Source organism: Euprymna scolopes, chromosome 13, assembly GCF_053919585.1.
Source record: "Euprymna scolopes isolate OS-2025 chromosome 13, ASM5391958v1, whole genome shotgun sequence".
Taxonomy (NCBI): Eukaryota; Metazoa; Mollusca; class Cephalopoda; order Sepiida; family Sepiolidae; genus Euprymna; species Euprymna scolopes.
In genome coordinates this window covers 51,323,065-51,335,105 of record NC_136494.1, presented here as the reverse complement: position 1 = coordinate 51,335,105, position 12,041 = coordinate 51,323,065, and the positions used below count along the sequence as shown (strand labels likewise).

At 34.7% G+C, this 12,041-nt stretch overlaps 1 protein-coding gene across 7 annotated transcripts in view; it reads left to right on the top strand.

Annotated features, from left to right (window-relative positions):
• Window positions 1–12,041, top strand: part of LOC145292018 (golgin subfamily A member 1-like) — a 250,205-nt gene that overhangs the window by 76,962 nt on the left and 161,202 nt on the right. For all 7 annotated transcript variants that reach the window (XM_080138020.1, XM_080138021.1, XM_080138017.1 and 4 more), the window contains exon 4: window positions 1,684–1,774. In XM_080138020.1, coding sequence (XP_079994146.1) covers window positions 1,684–1,774 — 91 coding nt within the window. The remainder of the gene's footprint in view (window positions 1–1,683; window positions 1,775–12,041) is intronic.

The following is a 12,041-nucleotide window of genomic DNA, read 5'->3' as shown; positions in this document are numbered from 1 at the left end:
TCCGGGGGTGGGTTGGAGTTAAAATAAAAAAAAGAGTTTTGGTAGGTGAGTATGAGGATCGAACCCTTGAGGCAAAGTTGGAAATTAAAGTGTGAAAAAAAAATCCTGTGACGCTAACCACTGGGCCACCGCGACATACAAAGGAACTCGTTTGAATTTATTTAACTATTGACAGGTGGCAGCAATAAAAGTTAACTCTGATGCTTCTATTTGACCTAATTATTGAGGTCAACATAGAACAGTTAACTTGGGTTTGTTTACCCAACTTTGACTGTTTTTTCCCCAACAGATGTTGAGGAACGGGAAACCAGCTCCCCATTTTCCAGATTGATTAGCAATTGTCTGATATAAGAATACTTTGTCCCCACATTGATCAAAGCTGATTGCTTCTGGACGTTTCCCTGTGCGATGCTGAGAACGCTGCTAGCTTTGAATTAGTTTTGCTTTTTATACGAAAAAGCGGAATCAACACGCGAGAAACCAAAATAGCAATAATTTTGTAAAAGTCGATGTAAATAAATATATACGCTACACGCGTTCTCAAATCCTAGATATTATTATCTACGGCCTATATAAACAGTTGTAAGCGATCGTAACCCCCCCCCTCCGGGAGTGTGTGCGAGAAAAGCCTTTGTGAGACATACACGAAATGGTCACACACATTTTGTCTTTTATATATATAGACTAGTGGGGGGGGGAGTACCCAGCGTTGCCCAAGTCTTTGGAGGTGTGTGAGCTCGGCCGTGGGGTGGGAGGTGTTAATCAAAACATAAGAATAAGCGAAGTAAAAAAACAAAAAAAGAAAACAGAGAAACGAATGTTAAAACTTCTGTAAAAAATCTGAAAAATAAAGCGGGGTGTGTGAGTGCTTGGGCGGTGGGGGGGGGGGTAATCAAAACAAGAATAAGCAAAGTAAATATTTTTAAATATTAAATAAAAATTAAAAAATCGAAAAAAAAACAACACCAAAACCCTAACGTAAGACAAATGAACAATGGTAAATGTAAAAATCAGAAAAACAAAAAGAAAACAGAAAAACGAACGCTAAGACTTCTTTAAAAAATCTGAAAAATAAAAACCCCAAAAAAAACAAACCCGTGCAAAATGGCTTAAATAAGCCTGTTTCGATATTAAAATTTGAAAAATCGGTGGATACCCGGCGTTGACCGGATGTTTTTGGGTGTGTGTGGTCGGTGGGGGGTGTTAATGAAAACCTAAGAATAAGCGAAGTAAAAAAATAAACAGAAAAACGAACGTTACGTGAAAAATGGCTTAAATAACCCTGCTTCAATATTAAAATTTAAAAAATTGAAAAAAAAAGACATCTCACACCACGATTCGAACCCAAAACGTTTAGATAATGAGCCAGCGCTCTAACCAACTGACCTAACACGACGTACGCGAAATTAGCTCATTTTTTAAATTTTTAAACTAAATCAGGCACGACGTCGTATGACGCATGCGTAGAAGTGAATTCGTCATGAGAGGACGGTTTTTGCTTTTATATATATAGATGGCTGTTGATAAGAATTTAGTATTGCATTTAGTAGGTATCCCAAAATAGTCTAGTTTAGGATGCGGAAACTGGTAAATAAAGTTAAATTTCTCTTAACTTCAATTTGCGATATTTTGTTTAGGAATGGCATTTATTTGAGTATCAATTGATATTTTTCTTTCTCTCAGCTTAAAGATGGCTATGGTTCAAAGGAAGAGATACTTTCCCTATTAGTGCGTAAAACAGAGCAGTGTAAAAAATTGGAAATAAAAATCAGTGGTAAGTAATTTTTTTCTTTCTTCAATGAAATGAATTTTTTTTTAAAATTTACATTAAAAGAATAGCAAGTTCCAAAATCCTATTTGTGAATGTTTTATTAAAAAAGACCCTCTAAACTCCACCAGCTTTGCTTTATAATTTGTATAAGTTACAACATTTTCATGTTTAGATTCTAAAGCTTAATAGTTCTTTAGGTTTATGTGATTCATTCTTTTTTTTATTAATTTCTAACATAAATTAGTTGTAGTCAATTATTTTCAGATTTAATTGTTTTATTTTCAGATTGAAAATATAAAATAATGTTTAATATATTTTTCCTGCCATAATTGCATTTGTATTTACAAAACTTTTATTCAATTTGACTTTGACATTCAATAACATGAAATAGTTACTGACTCAAAAATTAATGAAATGATTTACATGCATAGTTTGGAAAAATATACTTATAGAAAATTGTAATTCAAACGCAAACATTGTGCATCAAATGTTTATCATTAAATTATATTTTAGCATTTACTAGCAGGAAAACCCAACATTTCTTATGATTGAAGCCCACTTAGAGATATTCTTAGAGATTCAAAAATAATTTCATTCTTTTCTCCAATAAATTTTACATGGGAATACGTTTTTAGATTTTATTTAGAGTCTCTAACCTTTTCTATTATAGGAAACACAACATCATACATGTATGTACATACATATGTATGTATATATGTATTTTTAAAAAAATGAAGTCTGAAGTAAATGATATCGTTATTGATAGTCTCTCTCAAAAGGAGGTCGTTGATGAGATGATGACTGATCTCAGCATTGATGAGATCAAAAGAACATTAACAGAGATTTATAAGAGAAAAGCACCTGGACTTGATGGACCTGTTTAAATTATTGCTATTTGGAGGGGATAGCGTTATCAACACAGTCCAGGCACTCATCCTTGCTGTTTGGTATGGTAATGCTATCCCTCAAGATTGGATTGATGAAATATTGATCCCAATTTATAAAGGAAAGAGGTAAAAATCTGAGTGTGGTGATTATAGGTGCATTAGCTTGTTTGAAACAGTGGCAAAGATGTTAAATCAATTGTTGAAATGGATTTGTCCCTCTATCATTGCAGAGAATCAATGTGGTTTTAGATCTGGCTGTGGCACAATATTCTTTGCGTGACAGCTAATAGAAAAATGTATGGAGCAGTGAGTGCCTTTGTCTTGAGTTTTTGTTGATCTGACAAAAGCTTTTGATATCATCAATTGTAATGCACTCTGGAAGATTCTTAGGAAACTAGGCTGTTCTACCAGTTTTGTGGAGTTGTTTCAGCAGTTACACCATAATATGAAAGCCTGAGTGAACTTTAATGAATCTCTGTTTGATCCAATTTCAATTAAAAACAGTGTGAAACAAGATGATATACTTGCTCCTACATTAAGGTTTTAGCAAAGATGTTGTTAAATCGTTTGTTGAAATGAATTTGTCCCTTTATCATCCCAGAGAATCAATATGGTTTTTGATCTGGCCATGGCTAAATGGGCATGAATTTCTTTGCATGACAGCTAATAGAAAAATGTATCGCGCAGTGAGTGCCTTTGTATTGAGTTTTTGTTTATCTGACAAAAGCTTTTGATACCATCAATCGCAATGCACTCTGGAAGATTCTTAGGAAACTAGGCTGTTCTACCAGTTTTGTGCACTTGCTTTATGAAAGCCCGAGTGAACTTTAATGAATCTCTATCTGATCCAATTTCAACTGAAAACGGTATGAAACAAAGGGTATATACTTGCTCCTACATTATTTTCCATATATTTTGTTGCGATACTGGTGAATGCTTTTAACAATTGTGATATTGGGGTGAAGTTTCAGTTTTGCACATCAGTTAAACTTTTTAAACTTGGATGTCTCAATGCAAAGTTGAAAACTTTCAGAACCTTGTTCTTGAACTTATGGTAACAATAACTCCAATCTAAAGGAGATAACCAGCATAGACATTGCAAAAATAAGCATATTTTCCAAAGTATAATTTGGGATGCTAAATAATGAAGCAATGTTAAATGGAAAAAAATGATTGCATGAATACTATAGCCGTGTTCCGGAAATTGCCAAAGCAGTTTATGAAAAGGAAACAAGTTAGTAAAACAAAGGACCGTGCAAATTTTTTTATTATTAAATTCAATTTTTATGGTATCTTTTGTTTATTAAATTGCTAGGTGAAACTACAGAATAGTTAATTTTAAAAAAAAAACACAACCTTCCCATGTTAAAAAATGGATTTTGAAATAACATTATTTCGGCACGGTCCTTTCTTTTTGCACGAGTACTTTTTTTTTATTTAAATAAACATCACAATTTCTCTCATTTCTTTTTTGTCTGAATAATTTTGATTAATTTCCCCCTTTCCTGATATAATAGTAACACAGTCAAAGATTCCGTGTTTCACATGTCCAGATAGACAAGTAAACTATAATACTTGACACTTTAATCATAACCAGAAATTGACAGCTTAAATACTTCAAAATCTCCTTCAAATGGCAAAGCAAACATGTTTCCCCATTATTATTATAGATTAAAAAAAGCCTGACACTGACTTCTACTTTCCTAGGTGAAATTTGTGATTTTGAAACCTTTAAACTGTCAATTTCTGACTAATGTCAATTTAAATTGCAAACGTCAAATATTATACTTCATTTTCACTACTAGATATGCGAATAAACACTTGTTGGGTGGAATTATTAGTTTTTTATGATTAACTAAAATATAGAAAAACAAATTATTCTTAAATGTAAGTTTTTGATCTCATGCCAAAAGACATGTCAAAATTCATCTCTTAGAATTTCTTTAGCGGAAAAGGGAGAAGTATGTGATATGATTTTTATTTTCGTTAATTACCAAAGTTTATTTAATTTTTGTTGTTGATTAATTAACATTGTCTCATTGTAACAGGTTGTTTACTTTTGTTTTGTGTACGTTAATTAATAAGTGTCCCAAATTGTACCTTGGAAAATATGCTTATTTTTGCCATGTTTATGCTGGTTATCTTATCTAGATTAGAGTTTTTGTTGACATAAGCACTGAACTTTTATATGCAGATGATGCAGACCTTGTTTCACATTCAAAAGCAGACACAGATGATTATGGACAAGTTATCAGAGGCTTTTAAAGCTTTTGGACTTACCATCAGCCTTAAAAAAACATGTTATGTATTCCCCTCCTATAGGAATGCGATATGTTAAACCAAACATCTTCGTTAATGGTAAAAAGTTAAATGTCAGGGGCAATTTTGTATATCTATATCGCTGAGTAAAGACTGTACGCTTGATCCTAAGATAAATCACAATATAACCAAATTGGAGAAACTTGTGTGGTTAGATAGATGCATCAAAAACAAAACATGTGTTATCACTGCTGCTATATGGGTCAGAGAAGGCATCTCAAGTTATTGGAAAGGTTTTACCAAAGTTGTATTTAGAGAATACTTAATATTAACTGGAGGATTCTAACGCTTGACAATGTAGTTCTTGAATGATCAAATAATACTAGTATAGAAATGAGAATCATTCAAAATCAGATGCGCTGGATTGGTCATTTGGTAAGGATGGAGGACAAAAGACTTCCTAAACAACTGTTTTATGGTGAGATAGATAGGGGTAAAATACCACAACATAAACCGAGAAAAAGGTTTACGGATTCTCTGAAAAACAACTTGAAAAAAATCAATTTATTTATTGTGGACTATTATCCTCATTTTTCTTAGTTGTTGTTTCACGATGTTTCGGCCAACTATTCCTCTGGCCTTCATGGATTTATAAGACAAAAAAATCCAACCTTGATCGCCCTTTAGGGCTGTGGCGCAGTGGATAGAGACATTTTTTTTTTTTTTTTTTTACATAGGCGTCACCACTTATCAAGGCCGATCGGCTACTCAAGGATAAGGGTTAAAGAGTGTAGAGTAGTCAAAAGGACAATATAGTAATCAATAGTAATGGAAGTTTGGTAAATTTGTTAACTTAAGTGGAACGGCTCATCAGAAACTTGTTCACGTTGGACTTGAAGACAACCATATTATAGACAGCTGGAAATCAGGAAAACGGAAGACAATTCCACAGGCGTGCAGTTCTAAGAAAGAAGCTTTGATCATGGAATCTATGTTTAGGTTTAGGTACAGATAAAGAGTGGGGAAAATTATTGATAATGTTTTCAGCTAGTCTAGTGTTTCTTGTGAAAGTTTGGCGAAGGGGGACCATAGATTGAAGCTCAGTCGAACACTTTCCATGAAAATAACGATAAAGCAGAGACAAACTCGCAACATCTCTTCTGTGAGATAGAGGTTGCAGCAAAGAGAAAAGGACATCTCCCTCCAGGCCACAAAGTCTATTTTGAACCCTATCAAGGCAGGACAAGTCTTTTCTAGCAGCTCCTGCCCATATGTGGCAACAGTATTCCATCCTTGGACGTACCTGGCTCTTATATAGATAGAGAATTGCATCAGCAGTGAGATATCTACTGGATCGATAGAAAGATCCCACCATTTTTCCAGCAGCCTTGGCAACAGATTTGATGTATGTATTCCATTTCAGATCAGGAGTAATGGTCAAGCCCAGAAGCCTGTCAAAACTTGAGGCCTCCCCAAGATGAGAGCCATTCATTTTGATTGATGCCAGATGGGGATCAGAACGTTGATTATGTAAAGATAGAAGCTTGGTTTTAGATGCATTAAAAGTAACCAGCCACTCCTTTCCCCATTGTACAACATGATCAAGATCAGAGGAGAGAGAATCGGAGAGAACTTGGTCGTTTACTGTCTTAGATGTGCTACCATAGATGGTAGTGTCGTCAGCAAAAATGTCTACAAATGATGTAAGGATATGATTTGGAAGATCATTAATGTAGATCAGGAAAAGAGTTGGGCCCAGGATGGAACCCTGAGGGACTCCAGCATTTATACTGTGAGCTTCTGATTTTTGCCCATCAACTACTACTCTTATGAACCTATCAGAGAGAAATGATTTAATAATTGAGAAGACATTTCCAGCTATACCATAGCTGGAGATCTTGTGAAGTAAACCTTTATGCCATACCCTATCAAAGGCCTTTGATATTTCAAGAGCAATTGCCCTAGAAAGGTTGCCTCTGTCGAGAGATTCACTAATCCTATGAGATATAACTGTAAGCACATCTGCTGTAGATCTAGCAGAACAGAAACCATATTGTGTCACTAAGAAGGTTATTTTTGCTGAGATGGTTGATTACTTCTGTATTTAAAACAGATTCCAGCAACTTACTCATGACACACAGGAGACTTATTGGCCTGTACTGAGAGGGGGATGAACGATCACCTGAATTCTTAAATAAAGGGCATACTGATGAGATTTTCCAGGGTGATAGGAAGCAATTTTCCTTAAGACAATGTTTAAACAGTTTTGTAAGTATGGGTGTTAGTTCTGGTTGAAGTTTTTTGAGTACTAAATTGGAATACCCTCAGGGCCGGTTGCTTTACTGGAATCAAGATTTTTGATTAGCTTGGCAACATCACATACAGATATTTGTATATCACATAGTGTGTTTTCTGATACAGGAGGAAATATTGGGGGTTGGCGGCCTTGGTCGCAAAGGGTAGAATTGGCTGAAAAGTTCTTGGCAAAGAGTTTGGCTTTGTCTGATGTTGACAAGATTACCTCAGGTCCATTGATGATAGTTGGGATGGAGCACACGCTTCTGTTCAGGATTCTGTTTGCAATTTGCCAAAACTGGTGGGAACCAAGCCGCTGCTCAGCTACTTTGGACTGTACGGACTGAGCATACAACTCTCTTGCGTTCTTTATTACTTTCTTACAATGGTTGCTGGCAGTCCTGAAAGCGGCTTTAGTTTCCATACATCTATTACGTTGGAAGCAGGGGAAAAAGTGATTTCTGTGCGCAATAGCAGCAGCACATTCTGGAGAGAACCATGGCTGGCTGTTAGGTTTTTGCTGAAACTTTTTCGAGGGTATGAAATTGTCTATACCTACAATTAACCATTCTGTCAGGTCTAATACTATAGACGACACATCCTTTTTAAACATGGAACGCAGAGGAAGATCCGATATAAATGTACGGAAACTATCCCAGTCAGCCATAGTGTATCGATATACTGTACGATGGAGAGGTACGTCTGAGGACTTATTACATTTCATTTTTATCTTAATTGATACAACTGAGTGGTCGGAAGATCCAAGAGGAGACAGAACGGAAACTGAACATAGTTCAGGGCAAGTTGTGAGAAAAAGGTCTAGGAGACTTGCATACTGGCCGGCATTGTCGGGCACACTGGTGGGTTCGTGAACAATCTGAGTGAGGTCATAAGCAATGGAGAAATCATGACAGAATCTCCCCTCATCATCGGTCTTGTTTGAGTGGGTCAACCATTCCACATTATGAATATTGAAGTCTCCACATACGTGAATGTTAGCTGAAGGATATGCTGATAGAACTTGGTCAATTTTCTCAGATATGCTTTTAAAGATAGTAACTCCGCTGTTATGGAGGCGATAGAGAGTAAATATAAATGCCGTAGTGTGAGCTAGTGCTACCTGGAAGCACATATAGGGTAAGTTAGGATCTTCTCTGGAGATGTCCCTACCACATGGAAAGCCATCTTTTATATAGGCACATATTCCATGCCCATGGCGATCTTGGGGGTCGGATTTGGAAGTTAGGTTAGAGTATCCTTTAATTACGAACTCATTTAGGGAAATAGTCTGTCCAATTCCAGTTTCGCTTAAAAATAAAAGGTCTGGTTTAGTCTCCTGTAATTGGGCTTCAACCTCTGGAAGGTTAGAACGTAGACCCCTGATGTTGGAGAAGGAGACATGGTAGTGGGGGTCTACGTTGGAAGTTTCAGATCCGGTTTTAATCGTGTATTTTTTATTGAAATTTATCATGATGGAATTTTGGAGTTTGTGGACTAGGTCGTCAGACTTGCTTAGAGCAGGACAGAGAGGGGAAACAAAGAGAGAAAAGTAACGAAGAATTTTTTTTTTTTTTTGTAGCACATGATAAGGTAAAGCCGTAACAATTACCCACTAGTATGGCATCGAGAGGCCCCACCAGAGACTACTGCATGGTCCAGAATCCATTCACCAAATGGCAATACAGCAGCCCCAGTACTTTGTGCCTGCTGATAGGACAGCCTCCTTAGTGGTTAATCCAAGGTTCGGGTCCCTGACTATCAGGCGGATAACGTCAGCCCAGATAAAACGTTTACTTCCAGCACCCTTACTAGTGACATGGCTACAAGGATAGACATAGAACAGAAAATTTGCGCCATCTCTGTTGACTGTTCACGCAAAATACTGCCAACCTAGAATACCGCTTTTTCTTCTCCCTTTGTCAGAAAAATCACTCATTAAAAAATGAGGACTGAGTGACAAATAAAGAGAAGCAAGAGTAACAGGAGCTGCCGACAACGTTTCCACAAAACGTTCTCTACTCTCCTTTACAATACTTAATAGATTTTTTTTTTTTTACTTAATAAAAGTCCAACTGGCGAGTTTTTCAAAGGGAACGTATGGTGATAGATTCACCTCTCACGAATTAACAATGAATACAATTTCCTAATCTGTTCATGCAATCAAATGGTAGATATAATAAACATTTATGACGAGAAAACGCTATCATTAAATAAAACAATCAGGAGATAAAAATATAAATTAAGTACTGAAATAGAATGTAGTTATTAATATTAGAAATTAAACATAAAAATTAAAATACACTTATCTCGAACACGCATTCATCTCCAGAGTGCAAACTGATTTGAGAAGACTTTTAGCTTTAATATCAGCGTCCCAAAAGACTTTTTAAAATTTTTTTTAATTAACCGTTAAAACAAAAACGTGATCGCTTTCTGCATTTTTGCAAGTGACGTTTAAGAAATTGCGATATAAGAGAAAGCAAGGGGGGGGGGTCCTCTGAAATTCAACTAGTGCCATTATAAGTAAATTCAACATAAAATGAAAAAAAAAACCAGAAATTGAGCGGGGGGGGGTCTGAAAGAAATATAAAATGGTTGAGTATGCTATCCTTAAGATCAACTTGGTAGATATAATAAGCATTTATGACGAGAAAACGCTATCATTAAATAAAACAATCAGGAGATAAAAATATAAATTAAGTACTGAAATAGAATGTAGTTATTAATATTAGAAATTAAACATAAAAATTAAAATACACTTATCTCGAACACGCATTCATCTCCAGAGTGCAAACTGATTTGAGAAGACTTTTAGCTTTAATATCAGCGTCCCAAAAGACTTTTTTTTTTTTTTAGTTAAGAGATTCGAAGTTCCTATCCTGTCGTGGTTATCACCTGACGAAGTTAGCCAAAACGTTGTGAAACTAAGAAAGATGAGGATAACAGTCTGCAATAAATAAATTAATAAATAATACTCATATCAATAATGAATTCCGATTAAATAATATATATAACATTCGATACGAACCCGACCATGGAAGATCAGATAATAAATAAACGTGGATTTATAAGACCAAAAAATTCAACTTCTGGGGCCCATGGCACATTGGATAGAACATTGAATCTCTACAGTTCCAGGTGAGCATTGTCTGAAGATAGTGGTTTCAATCCTACCCAAAGCCGGCCAGAGGCTTACTTGGCCAAAACGTAATGAGACAATAACAACTATGGAAGGCAATAATTACTGAGAATGCAGTTAGGAGATTTGGAGTTCCTATCCTGTCATGGTTACCACCTGACGAAGGCGAGAGGAATAATTGGCCGAAACATCGTGAAACAATAACTAAAAAAGCTGAGGATAATAGTTCACAATTAATAAATAATACTCATCTCAATAATGAATTCCAATTAAATAATATATATAACTTGAAAATACTTGAGATGGATGTACGTAACTGAGAAGCCCAAGCAAAAGATCAATCAGTGTGGAGAAAGTTATGAAAGGATTGAAGAGCAGCCTGTACATCTTGCTGTCCTAAAACATGTGTTTAGAAAGCAGAACAAAAATATAATGTCAGAGAAATTACAATAGGAACTGAAGTGCACTGTATGTGGCAGATACCTTTTGTCAAAAGCTGGTTTTGTTAATCATCTGAAATCATGCAATCAACGGCAAGAACAACAGTCTTATGAAGAGGCTTTTACAGCACACCCGGCAACGCTAAGTTGTTATATTTGTGGTCTAGTCTGCAAATCTAAAAGTAGCTTGACACAATATTCGAGGATTCACAATATTATTATGCGATCACCTTTACAAGAAGGAACCTTTTTATATCACATGTGTGTACTTTCAAGCTGGATTAAAAGTCACTGACTGCACAACACTTAACTGAAGAGGTAGCAAACTTCTGTCAATCATGTATGTATGTGATGTTGCAAGAAAGATTATAGAATCTAAATAAAATAAAGAGAATGATATCTTTTCTAAACTACTGGATATAGTGCATTGTTGTTTTATTATCTTAAGCAAATACTGGTTTAATGCTAGTTTTCGTCTACATGACGTGGCACAGAAAACCTGGGATTTTTATAATCTTTTTTCTATTGACAATTATTTTTCTAAAATATAAAAACTATTGTCTAGCTTTTTAAATTTGCATGTCTATATTAAGTACTCTTTCTGATTTCTTTATAAATTCCATTAAATAGATTTGAATCTGTGTTGTCAGTATCATCTCCATTTATTAAAAATTATCAGTCATCAACTATGCAACGAATGTTTTCTTCTATTCCTTCAATACTATTTAAAATTCTACGAGTAATACTCACTTTTTGGTTTATACACTCTTTCATGTTTTTATTGATTCTGGAATCTAATAGTTTTACTTATCAGCTTATACATCTCAGTTACAATTTTTTCAATAAATATTTATTTTTATTAAATAAAAGTTAAATAATTCACTTTATAAATAGTTTAGTTTTGAGCCTAAATAGAATTATAGTTTAAAAGTAGAAATGACATTGAATCGAATATGATGATTTATCACTTTTATATTTTTAATCTACACAGATTTTTCCTTTAGAACTGATGTATTAGCCTTAAAAATAGTGTTGCTATTTTTTATTTTTTAGTAAATAAATATTTTATGCAAAATATATGATTTAAAAGGTGAGCAAATGTATTAAAATTTGTATACTCCTAAAGCCAAAGGCAAAGAGTTATTTTAAAAATTCTGGTTTTGCTAAAGTTGTACTCTTCCAAAACAACTACCAAAATAAGACTGAAAGAAAGCATGTATAGAAATATACATTAAAAAGATAATTCATCA